Here is a 14,438-nt window from a genome sequence, read left to right as displayed (position 1 = left end):
CCACACCTGTTGACTAGTTCTTCCATCTGCTTTCAGGCTTTTCAGTGAAACAGGAAGTGAAGACAGAACCACATCTCCAAGTGCAGTCCACTTGCTCCAGCACAGACCTGGTTACCATAGCGATCACTCTGAACCCGGCCGCCTCTCAGGTGAGTGTCCAGCAGTGAGTGGCCTGTTTGACCAGAGCGGTTCCATTTAACCTGAGTCCATCTGCAGAACGTCCCGGGTGTGATGGCGGCGGTGGCGGCACTCCTCAGGGTACCCGGCCCCATCAACTACCAGCTGAGCCGAGCGCCGGCACTAGAGCGGAGCAACCTGGCCCTGCTGGCAGGAGTGCGTGTGCCGATGTTGCAGGTCAATGATCCTTGGTGATTTTAGCCGTCCGGGTCCAAGGGTCACATTGCTTGCTGACCTCTCCATGTGTTCTCAGGGTTCAGCGGCAGCCAGATTGCAGAGAGCGCCACCTACTGCCAGAAACTCGCCCCCCTGCTGCAGCCGTTGCAAAAGACTGCTGGTAAACGGAGTTCACTATAGAAAGGTGAGCCAGGGCGGAGGGGGCTCGATGGAGTTGCAGAGTAAGACAGGAAGTGACAGGAAGTGTGTCTTGCAGGATGGTGAGTCCAGAGACGTACCCGGTTTGGTGTTTTGCAGTCCAACCTGCTCTGCTCTATTTGAGTCAGAGCAGCAGAATCGCTCTGCAAGACTCAAGGTAACCCAGCCTGTCAGGTTTCTGCTAACCAGCCTCTTTACGCTCTGCGCTTCCCATCATGCACTGGTCTGTCTGTGTCCTCAGCCTGCGGTGCCGGTGCTTCTGGATGGTTCTAGCTCGACTCCTCTCAGTAGAACACAGCACCAGTACGCCAACAACATGTCCTCCATTGCTGTCCATTCTCTCCCACGCACCGACTCTTCCTGCTGCTCTCCTTCCTCCTCCTCACCACCACTTGCCTTTCCACCTGCGTCTGCTATTACCATGGAGACTAGGCTCCACCCCGACAGCCTCAAGGTGAGACTGATCCCCAGTTTAACCAGTTTAAACCTTCAAGTTCCTTGCCACCAGGTGGCTCATGGATACTTCTCCCTGTTTGACAGGTCAAAGTCAAGCTAAAGCCCCGTCCACGGACCGTGTCAGGTGATGACTCTGTGTGTCCTCAAAATTTGAAGAAGATGAAGATTTCTCGGTGGAGACGCTGGAGCTTCAGCATCACTCTCAACAGGTAAGCGTTCGAGATGTTGGCCATGTATATGTATATATATATATATATATATATATATATATATATATATATATATATATATATATATATATATATATATATATATATATATATATATATATATAGCTGGCAGGATAGCTCAATAGATAAGTCAGCGGGTCTTCACCCGGTCGACCCGGGTTCGAATCCAGGTCGAAACCGGAAAAAAGGGCGCTATCCTGTCTGGGTCCTTAGGCAAGATCCTTCGAGCTACAGCCTACCTCATAACATGAGAGACACAAAGAAGCAAGGAAACATGCCGGCTCAGACGTCGCCCGGCCAAACAAGGTCTGCGTCAGGTGCTGGGGAACCAGAGCACCTTGATGATAAATGGGCTACTGGAACAACGAGGCGGACAACGAAGCGGAAATGGGCAAGAGATGAAAACTTGGATCTGTTGGAATGCTACTACTCAAGTAGCCCCGATCGGAGGGGCTATATGCAAAGACTGAGGGAGGAATGGTTACTTCGACATCCCCAGTCCACACTAAGTGCTAAACAGCTAGTAGCTCAGTGTTCCAACATCCGCAAACGGCAGCTACTATCACAGCTTGAGATTGACGAAGTACAACACAAACGCTACGGCGAAAAGGAGGAACCTGGATGTCAGAGAGGGCGGGGCTTAACTACAAGCCCCCGCCCAGAGAGGGAATATGCAGCCACAATGATGGAAACAGAGCTGATTCTATTCTGAGAAATAGAATCATGGCAGGAATGACAGACAGACCTCCTCGGCGCCAATTACAACGGCTGAGTGAAATACCATCAGAAAGTCTCATTGAGAATGTGAATGCAGCAGTGAGAACAATCCCTACCAATACCATAACAGAAACCAACGAGCTGATTTACAACGCAGCATCAGTGATCCTTGAGTTGCTTGGCTATAAGAATAACAATGACAATAACAAATACCCACTTGATTTTAGAGAGTAAAATCAAGGCAACAAGGAGGGAAGTGAGCCAACTATCAGAGCTCCATAAGGGAACAACAAAAAGACCAATACCCAAGAAGTACAGCCAGATGCACATACCTGAAGCACTCGAAACTGCCAAACAGAGACTCCAGGCCTTGGCCAGCCGCCTAAAGAGATACACAAGGGAGAAGGAATCCAGAAGGATTAACAGGCTCTTCTCCACCCAACCAGCTAAAGTGTACTCTCAGTGGCAGGGGAATAACAAGGCTGGAGACAGAACAATACTGGAAAAGCATATGGGAAAGGGAGGCGTCCCACAACAGCAATGCAAAGTGGCTGATCTCTCTACGAGATGACCACAGCAAACTCCCTGAGCAAAATCCAGTAACCATCACTGTGGCAGATGTCCAAGAAAGAGTCTCAGGTATGAAGAACTGGACAGCACCAGGGCCAGACAAGATCCATGCCTACTGGCTAAAGAAACTGACTGCCCTACATGAGCGACTGGCAGACCAAATGAACCAGCTGCTACAGAACGGGAACCACCCTGAATGGTTAACTGAAGGGCGCACAATCCTGATCCAGAAGGATCCAACAAAGGGCCCGGTCCCATCTAACTACCGACCAATAACCTGTCTCTCCACAACCTGGAAGCTCATGTCAGGCATCATAGCGGCTAAGATAAGCAAACACATGGATCAATACATGAGCACGACACAGAAGGGCATCGGGGTGAATAGCAGAGGAGCCAAACACCAACTCCTTGTAGACCACACAGTTGCCAGAGACTGCAAAACCCGACACACCAACCTGTGCACGGCTTGGATTGATTACAAGAAAGCCTATGACTCAATGCCACTTGGATCATCGAATGCTTAGAGATGTACAACATCAACAGAACCTTGAGAACCTTCATTGCAAACTCAATGGGGCTGTGGAAGACCACCCTTGAAGCCAACTGCAAGCCACTTGCACAAGTATCCATCAAATGTGGCATATACCAAGGAGATGCGCTGTCCCGCTACTGTTCTGCATAGGCCTGAACCCCTCAGCCAAATCATCAACAAGACTGGCTACGGATACCGACTCAAGAATGGAGCCAACATCAGCCACCTCCTCTACATGGATGACATCAAGCTGTATGCCAAGAGCGAGCGAGACATAGACTCACTGATCCACACCACCAGGATATACAGCACGGACATTGGGATGTCATTCGGACTAGAGAAGTGTGGTCGGATGGTTACAAAGAGAGGGAAGGTCATCCGCACAGAAGGGATCCCACTCCCAGAAGGAACAATAGCAGACATAGAGGAAGGTTACAAATACCTGGGAATATCACAAGCAAATGGCAACCTTGATGAGATCACAAGAAAAAGAGCCACAACCAAATACCTCCAACGAATAAGACAAGTCCTGAGAAGCCAGCTCAATGGCAAGAACAAGATCCGTGCAATAAACAGCTATGCCCTACCAGTAATCAGGTACCCTGCAGGAATAATTAGCTGGCCAAAGGAGGAGATACAGGCCACAGATGTTAAGACCCGGAAACTACTAACAATGCACGGAGGGTTCCACCCCAAATCCAGCACACTGAGACTCTACACGAACCGCAAAGAGGGAGGCAGAGGACTAGTGAGTGTGAGAACCACTATCCAAGGCAGACATCCAAGATCCATAGATACATCAGGGACAAAGCCTCAACAGACAATGTGCTCAGTGAATGTCTCAAACAATGGGGAACAGAACCTGAGGTGCGGAGGAACCATCATGGGAGGACAAGCCCCTGCATGGGATGTACCACCGCAAATAACGAAGTGGCTGACATCAGAAAGTCCTACCAATGGCTGGAAAAAGCTGGACTGAAGGACAGCACAGAGGCCCTCATCATGGCCGCCCAGGAACAGGCCCTAAACACCAGAGCAATTGAGGCCCAGATCTACCACACCAGACAAGACCCAAGGTGTAGGTTGTGCAAGGAGGCCCCTGAGACAGTCCAACACATAACAGCAGGGTGCAAGATACTGGCAGGGAAAGAATACATGGAGCGACACAACCAAGTGGCAGGCATAGTGTACAGAAACATCTGTGCAGAATATGGACTGGAACCCCCAAGATCAAAGTGGGAAACACCCCCGAAGGTAGTGGAGAATGACCGAGCTAAGATCCTGTGGGACTTCCAGATCCAGACAGACAAAATGGTGAGGGCGAACCAACCAGACATAGTCGTGGTGGATAAACAACAGAGGAAAGCCGTTGTGGTGGATGTGGCAATACCAAGTGACTGCAACATCAGGAAAAAGGAGCATGAAAAACTAGAGAAATACCAGGGCCTAAGGGAGGAACTGGAGAGGGCCTGGAAGGTGAAGACCACAGTGGTGCCTGTGGTCATCGGGACCCTCGGGGCAGTCACCCCCAAACTGGAACAGTGGCTACAACAGATCCCAGGAACAACATCAGACATCTCAGTCCAGAAATGTGCAGTCCTAGGCACAGCCAAGATACTGCGCAGAACCCTCAAGCTCCCAGGCCTCTGGTAGAGGACCCGAGCTAAGAGGACGAAGAATCACCACCATGTGGGTGAGAAGGAATTTTATATATATATATATATATATATATATATATATATATATATATATATATATATATATATATTAATGTTTTGTTGGCTCTAATGGCCTTTATTTGAAAGTAGTTCAACAGGAAACAGGGTAATGGGAGAGGGGGGAAGACATGCAGCAAATATCGCCAGGCCGGGAATTGAACCTGCGATCACCGTTATGAGACTAAGGACTCTTTATGTGGTTGTGCTTTGCCCCTGCGCCACCACAGCACCCACAGGTGTCGGCCATGTTGGTCACTGCAGGGAATGCTCTGATTCTGTTCCTGTTGGACCTGTCCAGGTCCCTCATCCTTGTTATTCCCTTTGTCTCCATCTTAGGGGTTCCCGTGTTGCTAACGAGGCGGGTGCCACTCCGACAGAAGAACAAGTAGACGAGCTTCTGAAGGAGTTTGGAGCATGCCTGCGTCCCGACCCGCTGCCTAGAGACCAGCGTAAGTGCTGCTTCTGCCATCAGCAGGGGGACGGTCTGACGGACGGCCCTGCCCGGCTCCTCAACCTGGACCTGGACCTCTGGGTGAGTTCTGCAGCTATAGACCTGAAAGCACTGAATGTTCCCTTTGCTCATGTGCCATTCAAGCAGTAATATCAACAGTCACACCTGTGACATATCGGATGATCAATCTGAAGCTGTGTAGTCTGACGTCATCCGAGGTTCTGTTCTTCTTTTCGCATGCGCTTCATTTTGCATGACATCAGCCTTGTGGATCTTGGATCATTTCACGGTCGTTTGATGCGTGATTCTCTTTTGACTGGAGTATTGATGTGTTGCCCTCTTTGGGGCTGTGACAGGTTGATCTTCACTCAAGAAATTCTGCTGTTTGTTAATGACGACAGCGTTATTGCCTCCTCTCCCAACTCACGGCTTCTTCTGGGTAGGTGGCTACGCCTAGGCGCTCCATGTACTGGACAGGCCACCGTGTCTGTGGTTGCATCTAAGTATAGGTGAGCTAAGTCTGATCAAAGCTGTTTCACAAGTGTTGAGCAGTTGTCTGCAGAATTGGCAGGAGTGAAATCCTTTCTTCAGGCTTGCCAGCTGGATGCTTCTCTTCCACACCCTAACCCTGAGTTGACTGTGGAGAAGGATGTACTGACTTTTACTGCCTCTGCCCCTCAAATATCAGGAGCGAGGAGGTGGCACAGTCACCTTATGCTTCGGAGACTGGTTCACGCTCTTCGTCTTAGAGTGTATTAGTGTCAGGTGACAGCTCTATGCGGGAAATCATGGGTCTGGCCTTAAAACAGCTGCAGTTGCACATCCCACAAGTGAAGAAGTCAGGTCCAGGTAGTCCCTGAGGGATACTTGCTGGTGGGACACTAGAGCTTTTTCACGCCTCTCCACAGATGGTTGGGTGTTGGCAGCTATGCTTGAGTCGGTCAAGGCAGGCGTGAATCATATGCCTGCAGTTGAACCTCCTGTTTTTCATTGTGACACCAGATGAAGCTTTACATTGTGGTATTTGGTGCTTGTGGGCTCAATCTTGTGATACAAATGACTTCCTCTGTAAGCTTATAACGGTGGACCTCAGGTTGCCTGCTTTGGCAATTCTTTGGCACACCTCATGTTTTCGCTCTCTGCATTCCTTCAAGACACCAGTGGGGCGACTCCAGCCATTAGCTTTAATGATGCAGCGCTTCAGGCCTTTGTGCTTTCTAGTTCAGTCTTGCTGACTGTTTTGACTGGCACAGTCTACATCGACTGAAAAATGCCTTAGCACCCTCCATAGTGTTCCTGTGGTGCCAGGGGAGTTGTTCAGTTTGGCTGCCTTGGAAGTGCTTGAATGGAGCGTTCAGTCACGGCAAATTAGACAGCAAGTCATCGTCCTCTGGATCAGGTTCTTCTGCAAGAATCGTCTGGGCCACAGATGTGCTCAGGATTCCTTATGACATCGATGGTATGAGTCATTCAGTGCTTCCAGCACTGCACTCTGGCAGTCAACAGGGTTGAAATAGAACAAAGCTGCACATGTAACTATGGATCAATAGAGCTTTGGACCTGACGTCACTGCGTGTGACGTTTACGTCTCGCGCAGTCGTTCGGCTCCATCTTTTGAGGCCACAGACCAAAACAAACTTTATTCCAGCGTTGTCATTGTGTTACCGACCGCAGTGAAGTTGTTTTCAAGTTGGATATTGGATTTTCGCGCTCCATGGAGTAAGGGGCGTTTAGCTCAAGGTTGATCCGATTTATGAACTCTAACTCCGGCCAGTTGTTCTCTACTGCTCCCTCCTCAAGCCTCGGAGGTTCGGGGGCCGTCAATTTCAGAACCAAACACTCCTGTAAATAAATGGCTTGCCTTGTGACCAACTGATACAAAAAATTTTAATTCATGTTATTACACGAGGCACACTATCCTCTATTAAAATTTAAATTCATATTCAATATTTTAAATAATTTTAATATTAAAATTATTTAAATCAGTGTATTTCACACTGATTTAACTCAAAAATCAGTGTGAAATTGGTCTACTAGTCTGTAGATGAAGCACACTCATCTTTTACATTTTGACCCCTTTTTAAAATTTTTTTAACAAATTTTATATTTAAAAATATTTTTTTTAAATGTTCATAAAATGTATTACCTCAGATAATCATCACATTTGTTAGCTGTAATGTTCAATTTAATAAAATTCTAGGATCTATTTCATTCCATGTTCACTTCTTACCTGAAACATGTTAAATACAACAAATATTTCCTTAAAGTTTGATCTATTTCATAATATTTACCTTTATTAACCTGAAATGTTTAATTACACATTAAATGTTTAAAGATGGGCTCTTTCATCTGGTTTGATTGTTAAATTAAATGTTTACTGCAAAATGTCTGATTATATAATTGTTTACTTTAACCACATAAAATGTTTATTTAAAATATAATATTTCATTACATGCATGTTTATTACCTGAAATATTTTAAATATCAAATTTTTACTTGAAATGTGATTCATTTCATCACCTGTTTACAGCAACTTGAAGATCTTGAATCAAAAGTTTGATGAATTTTTAGCACATTAAATGATTAAATGAGAGAAAACAGCCACTTCCAACTGAACACATTTATTTCAACACAAATGGTTCCTGTTCCTCTGCAGCCTTGCTGAGCTCTTCTCCTGGGGTTTCCTCCTCTTCTCCAGCCTCCACTGTGTTGTCATGACAACAGTCTCTGTAACTTGTTGATCCATCGTGGTTTCGCTGCATCGCCTCTTTAATTGACCCTCATGTCGGTCTCATGTTGTGGCGTTGACCTCGCAGTGACCCAGATTCAGTCTGGATTGATCTGATCCATTTCATACGTCGGTTTGTCTTGAAGAGGAGATATCAGAACACACATCAGTATTCCATCCATCCATCCATCCATCCATCCATCCATTATCTAATCACCCTTTGTCCCTAATGGGTTGGGAGGGTTGCTGGTGCCTATCCCCAGGTAACGTTCCGGGCGAGAGGCGGGGTTCACCCTGGACAGGTCGCCAGTCTGTCGCAGCACATCAGTATTAATACTGTAAATTTGATAAATTAGTAAAATAGTTAATTCACAATAATGGAATAACCTCGATGTCCACTGACAAAACTCGGACTAAACTACATAAAAAATATCACCCTGACCTGAACAAGGTTCACCCACTGAAATGAACTCAACTGAACATGAGTCACCTGGACAAAATCATAGCAAAACATTATGACCAACACCAACAAAGTGAATTTAGACACTCACCAGAATGGACAAGTCTGGAGCAAACTGGTAGATAACTTGGGATGTTGGAGAACGTGACATCAGGACTAGGGGTTGAACAACTACATATTTTTTAAGGTCGACTACATCATGATAATAGTCGAGTCGATGTCGACTAGTCGCGGTGACGTCATAGTGACGTAAGCGCAAAAACCCTTCACAACTACTTGAGGCTTTATTAGCTATTTTCACGGCAAATATTGACACCCCCCCACACACACACACACACACTCCCCTTCTCCTGCTTTTACTAAGTCTATTATGGAGAATTAAAAGAGCAATAAACAGATCATTCTTCGTGAGCAGCGGGGAAAAGTTTGTTGCACAAAGTCGGGTCTGACTTTTTTTTTCTAAACACCGGCTGATGCTGATGATCTCTGGATAGTTACTATAGGAGTCAAATGATCACACTGACTACATGGTGCTTTTGGAACATCACAAGCCAAACTTGTTATGAACGGATCCCGTTTGGTTACAGCTGAATTCAACGAAACCACCTGCTTCTCCTCCGCCCGATGCGCGGCAGGAAGCTCTGCTGACTCAGCAGATTGAACCATTTAAGATATTTTCTAGTCAACGTCAACATGATAAAAACCCTAACCCTATGCATCCATCTACATATCATTTAAACTAATGTATTAACTTATTTTTCTTGTGTCTTGTGATGTTTACTGTGCTGTCAGATCAGCACAGGCTGTCACCACCGGCAATCACATGACTGCGACTAGTCGACATGAAATGTAAAAACTCGCGAGACGTCCTAGAGTCAACTAGTCGACTAATTGGTTCAACCCCTAATCAGGACGTCTCACCGCTGATACCCAGAACATTCGTCTTCTTTTTGTTAGCACTGATAGCTTAGCTCCATTAGCTTAGCCTCCTTGTTGTTTACAGGCAGGAAAAAAGTGAAACGAAAGTCCATTTTCCATCTTTTTACCGTTTCAGTCGTATGATCGGACATTGCATCCAATAATGCAGCAAGTTAGAACCATTGCTAAATAATTTTAAGTAACTTAGACTAAAAAAATTCAAAATATCTGTGAGAGTCATTTTGTCGGTTATGTATATTGCCTCACAAGATGGCGCTCAGACCCCTCCGCCTAGAGCAGTGACGTCACGCTCCAAAGCTCTATGAATCGTGGATGATCACCAGAGATTCTCTGTCACTCAGAATCCTTGTATTCTCCAAGATTTGGTTGGAACAGAGCCTTGGATGACATCAGTCTGTACAGCTGCTGATTAATTATTATATATGACAGGTGTGACTCTGTTGATATTATTGCTCGAATGGCGCAAGCGCGAAGGGAACATTCATTGCTTTCAGCTCCGCCCTCTGGTGGTCTGTAGGGATTCATAAAACCGTAGTGACATACTTAACCTATGTATGTTCTGCAGGTGCACCTGAACTGCGCTCTGTGGTCCAGCGAGGTGTACGAGACGCAGGCGGGCGCACTTATCAATGTAGAGCTGGCGCTGCGGCGGGGCCTGGCGGTCCGCTGCGCCCACTGCAGCCATAGCGGCGCCACAACCGGCTGCAACCGGCTCCGCTGCACCAACACCTATCACTTCACCTGTGCCCTGCAGGCCCACTGCACCTTCTTCAAGGTACCCAATCTCAGCAATCCCTAATCACCTGAGCAGTCTGAGCATGCTCAGTAGCGCTTTTCTGTGTCTGACAGGATAAGACCATGCTGTGCTACCTCCATAAGCCCAGGACAATTTCTGTGAGCGGGGACAGGTCATCCAGCTCCTCCCCTTTCTCCACGCCTGGCCCGACCTCCGACCCCAATCCTGGCGCCGACCCGTATGACTCGGAGCTGCGTTGCTTTGCCGTATTTCGACGAGTCTTTGTGCAACGGGACGAGGCGCGGCAGATCGCCGCTGTCGTGCAGCGGGGCGAGCGGCAGCACACCTTCCGTGTTGGCAGCTTGCTGTTCCGCGCCGTTGGCAGGCTCCTCCCACAGCAGATGGATGCCTTCCACAACGAGGCTGCCATCTTCCCAGTCGGTTACCATGCCAACCGCTTCTACTGGAGCATGCGCTACAGCAACAGGTGAGGGTTAGACTTGCCCCCTTGCTCTGGTTTTTTTGATCGGTGCAGATGAGGTGTAGTAGCTCAATTCTGTCTCGTATCAAAGCGGTGACTGTAATAAAATATATAAAACGATTAAAGTTACTGCAGCTTTAAATGTTTTAGAGAAACTTTAATAAAGAAGACATAAATATATAAAAGCTAAGTTTTTAAATAATTTCATAAATTAATGTGAGAGATCTACAAACGAAACGGTTGCCACAGAAACATGGGTTGATTTTAGATGGGCGATTTTCTGTTTTATTCATAGTCACAGCAGAAAACATGATTCTGTCAGAGTGAGAACACCAGGCCAGAAATAAAGAGCAGTCATAGTTATGCTGGTTCTGGTTCAGTGGAGTCCTTAAGTTTCTGGAGGTTCTGGATCGGGACTAATGAACGGTTCCACCCGCAGACGCTGCAAGTACCTGTGCTACATCGAGGAGCATGAAGCCCGGCCGCTGTTCAAGGTCAAGGTGGTAGAGAAAGGTCACGACGACGTCGTCCTGACGGGGGCCACGCCTACAGGTAGTCACCACGGTAACCAGGAGCAGGTGAGTATACTCTCTGACTCCCTCTGACTCGCTTCGACCTGACTGTGTGCAGCGGCGTGGGCCCAGGTTCTGGAGGCGGTGGCCCAGATGAGGAGCTGCAGCGGGACTCTGAAGCTATTTCCTGTTTACCTGAAAGGAGAGGAACTGTTCGGCCTGAAGACATCTGCCGTGACCCGGATCATTGAGTCTGTAGGTCCAACTGAAAGACGCACAGAGACAGAGATACCCGACAGTGACACACACACACACTAACCCTATCCACATCTCTCTCCCTCCAGTTGCCGGGGGTCGAGGCGTGTGAGCGCTACACTTTTCGCTACGGCAGGAATCCCCTTATGGAATGGCCTCTGGCCTTCAACCCGTCCGGCTCGGCTCGCTCTGAACCCAAGGCCTGCCAGGCCAAGAGGTAACGAGTAGAGCTGCACTGATCGCAATTTTCTGGTCCATTTGCGATCACTGATCTTAAAAAAAGATTAATTGGACAAATTAAATTGTCTAAAATGTTAAAAAATTGCAAGAAAGTTTCTGAGTTGGCAAGGGTAGGGCAACTATTGTTAATGTCTAGCATGCAGACGTGATCCAGTGGGCCGGGCTAATGGTCAAACCTCACTGCAGAGCAGCAGAATACCTTTGCTGAGGTAGATAAGATGGGATGAGATCAGCTTCATATGTAAATGCCTGTCGATTGCCGACCTCCCAAAGGACATTGGGTCCAACTTATGAGCGCACACTTTGTATTGACATCACTTCCTGTTCCTGATTACTTCCAGGTGGAGCCAGCAAACTTTGTGGGGGTTGGGCTTGTTAAGTAGTTCCAAGTCTTCTGGTGTTCGATTTCTGATTCTGGACAGAGCCAGGAGAACCAGAACCAGGGTTCCTGATTTGTACATAGTGAGGCACGAGCCCGTTGCTGAAAAAGCTGCACTGATTAATTTAATAATATATCAATTACTACAGTATTAGTGATGTCTGGCTTTCATCATAGTGCTGGAAGATTTCTTACATGATGAGAACATCCAGAATTAATGTGACCACAGAAGGTCCAAAGGTTCAGAACCAGTCTGGAGCGACCAGAAACCGATGTTTGGCCCAAAACCTTGAGGAATCCATACCTGTCTTACCTGCCTTATCTTTCCCAGACCTTACCTGCTGACCAGTGTGGCCGCCAGGTGTCAGGGCTCAGTGGGCTCCATTGTCGGCCTTGTTCCCGGCGTCCTCTCTTTGTCTCCTGGCGAGTCGGTGGCTGCTGGTCATCAGGGCCGCCACTCCAAGTCGGCCCAGTACCGCCGCATGAAGGCGGAGTGGAAGAGCAACGTGTACCTGGCTCGCTCTGGCATCCAGGTGAGCCTGCTCCGATAGGAGGCGACGGCACCTCCCCAATTGCCAGCTGCTGACTCTGCATGTGTTTACAGGGACTGGGGCTGTATGCTGCCAGAGACATCGAGAAATGCACAATGGTCATTGAGTACATTGGGACAATAATCAGGAGCGAGGTCGCCAACCGCAAGGAGAGGCTGTACGAGGCCCAGGTCATTCACCTGACACACCTGACCCTGGTCGCTCTCCTGATCTGATTGGTCAATTGTGACCAGCACACATCCAATCAGGTCTTGTAGCTCATCTAAATCAGCTGTTCTGGTCTTTGCAGAACCGAGGCGTGTACATGTTTCGGATAGACAACGACTATGTGATCGACGCAACCATCACCGGAGGACCGGCAAGGTAAGAGACAGAGATCTGAAGCTGCTGGCAGCGTCTGCTCTGTGCTCACCTGGGAATGGGGCGGGTCTTTGTGTTACCGACAGGTACATCAACCACTCCTGTGCTCCGAACTGCATCACTGAGGTGGTCACGGTGGAAAAGGAGAACAAGATCATCATCAGCTCAAGCAGACGCATTCAGAGAGGAGAGGAGGTAGGGTCGATGCAACGATCTGTCCATTATCAGGCAGCCTGACTGTGATTGGCTCATCATGTTGGCTCTGCTCCCTTCAGCTATGCTACGACTACAAGTTTGACCTGGAGGATGACCAGCACAAGATCCCGTGTCACTGTGGAGCCGTGAACTGCCGCAAATGGATGAACTGAGAACAAGGAGGCCTCTGGTGCTCTGTGGGTGGAGTTAACATAACATCTTCACTGGTCTATAGGCAGAGCTACCATGACACCATAATAAAACTGATTGATTAAATCAGAGGAAATAAAGTTTATACTTAATTTACAAATGGAATACATTTATAATCTGTTGTGGGTGGAGTCTGTGCTGACAGGGCAGAGCTTACTAAGAGGCTGGTCCTCACTGTAAATTGGTTTTAAATGTGAGTGTAAACGCCACTGAAATAAGCGAATGTGTCGTCCTTTAACTTGCACTAAAACAAAATGACACACACAAACCTACCTGATTCCACCACTTGGTCCTCCCCTCTTCCTCCTCCTCATCAGTTTCCTGTAAAATGAGATATTTTTTCTTTTTGTATTTATTAATGAATTAAGCTATTTTCTAAAACTACGGTGCATTTGAGGTCCAGTGTGACAGTGTGTAAATATCTGTATCATAAGTAAAAAGTCAGACACAAATATTAGAGCCCCCCCACTCCTGTGTGTGGACAGGCATCTGTTACTTCACCCAGAGTTTAGACTGCAGGTGTCTGCTGCCGTGTAAATATGAGGTTTATTCAGGCTCTGCTGTGTACAGATAGATGACATGAAGCCTTGTCTGTTTTTTTATTAATGGATGTAAACAAAGTGATGTTTCTGGAAAATATGGTGAATCTGATTTAGAATCATTTACAGAAAATAAAACATTTTACATCTTAGAGAAACTTGGTGTTTTTTCACTCAATTGTTGCATATGAACTGTTCTAAAGCTGTTCATGTCATTCATCTTCATCTCTGCAGATGTTCAGACATGGTCAACTGTTAAAAAAGAAGGAACAAACTTATTTGCAACTAAATATGTGAATTGACTTTATAACTTATTTAATCAGCCAGATAAAAGCAGATTGAAAATCATTTGCTGCACAGCAGCAAAACTTAAAAACACAATTTCAACCTTTAAAACACTAAATATGAAATTTTATTTTTGATGTATGCTAGAACCTGATGACCAAGGTTGTATATCACTGGGGCTCATAGTGCTTATATCTTCGACCCTTCCATTTGTGAGGATTCCTGGATGATCCTGTATGGCAAAATATGTAACTGCCATTTGGGAGTATTTGTGAATCCTCACAAATGGAAAAAGTCATGAAAGGGTAGAATGAAATCTTGTTGCCCAGTATAATTTAGTAG

General features: G+C 46.8%; 1 protein-coding gene across 5 annotated transcripts in view; it reads left to right on the top strand.

Annotated features, from left to right (window-relative positions):
- kmt2ca (lysine (K)-specific methyltransferase 2Ca) overlaps positions 1–13,963 on the top strand; it is a 42,667-nt gene extending 28,704 nt beyond the window's left edge. For all 5 annotated transcript variants that reach the window (XM_044103982.1, XM_044103983.1, XM_044103985.1 and 2 more), the window contains 17 exons: positions 37–149; positions 217–354; positions 431–538; positions 611–709; positions 794–1,006; positions 1,093–1,217; positions 5,112–5,307; positions 9,919–10,128; positions 10,203–10,576; positions 11,010–11,122; positions 11,201–11,337; positions 11,427–11,554; positions 12,288–12,489; positions 12,561–12,677; positions 12,797–12,870; positions 12,954–13,062; positions 13,143–13,963. In XM_044103982.1, coding sequence (XP_043959917.1) covers positions 37–149; positions 217–354; positions 431–538; positions 611–709; positions 794–1,006; positions 1,093–1,217; positions 5,112–5,307; positions 9,919–10,128; positions 10,203–10,576; positions 11,010–11,122; positions 11,201–11,337; positions 11,427–11,554; positions 12,288–12,489; positions 12,561–12,677; positions 12,797–12,870; positions 12,954–13,062; positions 13,143–13,235 — 2,549 coding nt within the window. In that variant the 3' untranslated portion in view covers positions 13,236–13,963. The remainder of the gene's footprint in view (positions 1–36; positions 150–216; positions 355–430; positions 539–610; positions 710–793; positions 1,007–1,092; positions 1,218–5,111; positions 5,308–9,918; positions 10,129–10,202; positions 10,577–11,009; positions 11,123–11,200; positions 11,338–11,426; positions 11,555–12,287; positions 12,490–12,560; positions 12,678–12,796; positions 12,871–12,953; positions 13,063–13,142) is intronic.
- Positions 13,964–14,438: the final 475 nt, after the last annotated feature.

This window comes from Gambusia affinis, linkage group LG21 (genome assembly GCF_019740435.1).
Source record: "Gambusia affinis linkage group LG21, SWU_Gaff_1.0, whole genome shotgun sequence".
NCBI lineage: Eukaryota > Metazoa > Chordata > Actinopteri > Cyprinodontiformes > Poeciliidae > Gambusia > Gambusia affinis.
The sequence above is the reverse complement of the archived record's forward strand: the minus strand, read 5'-3'. Positions and strand labels throughout refer to the sequence as shown.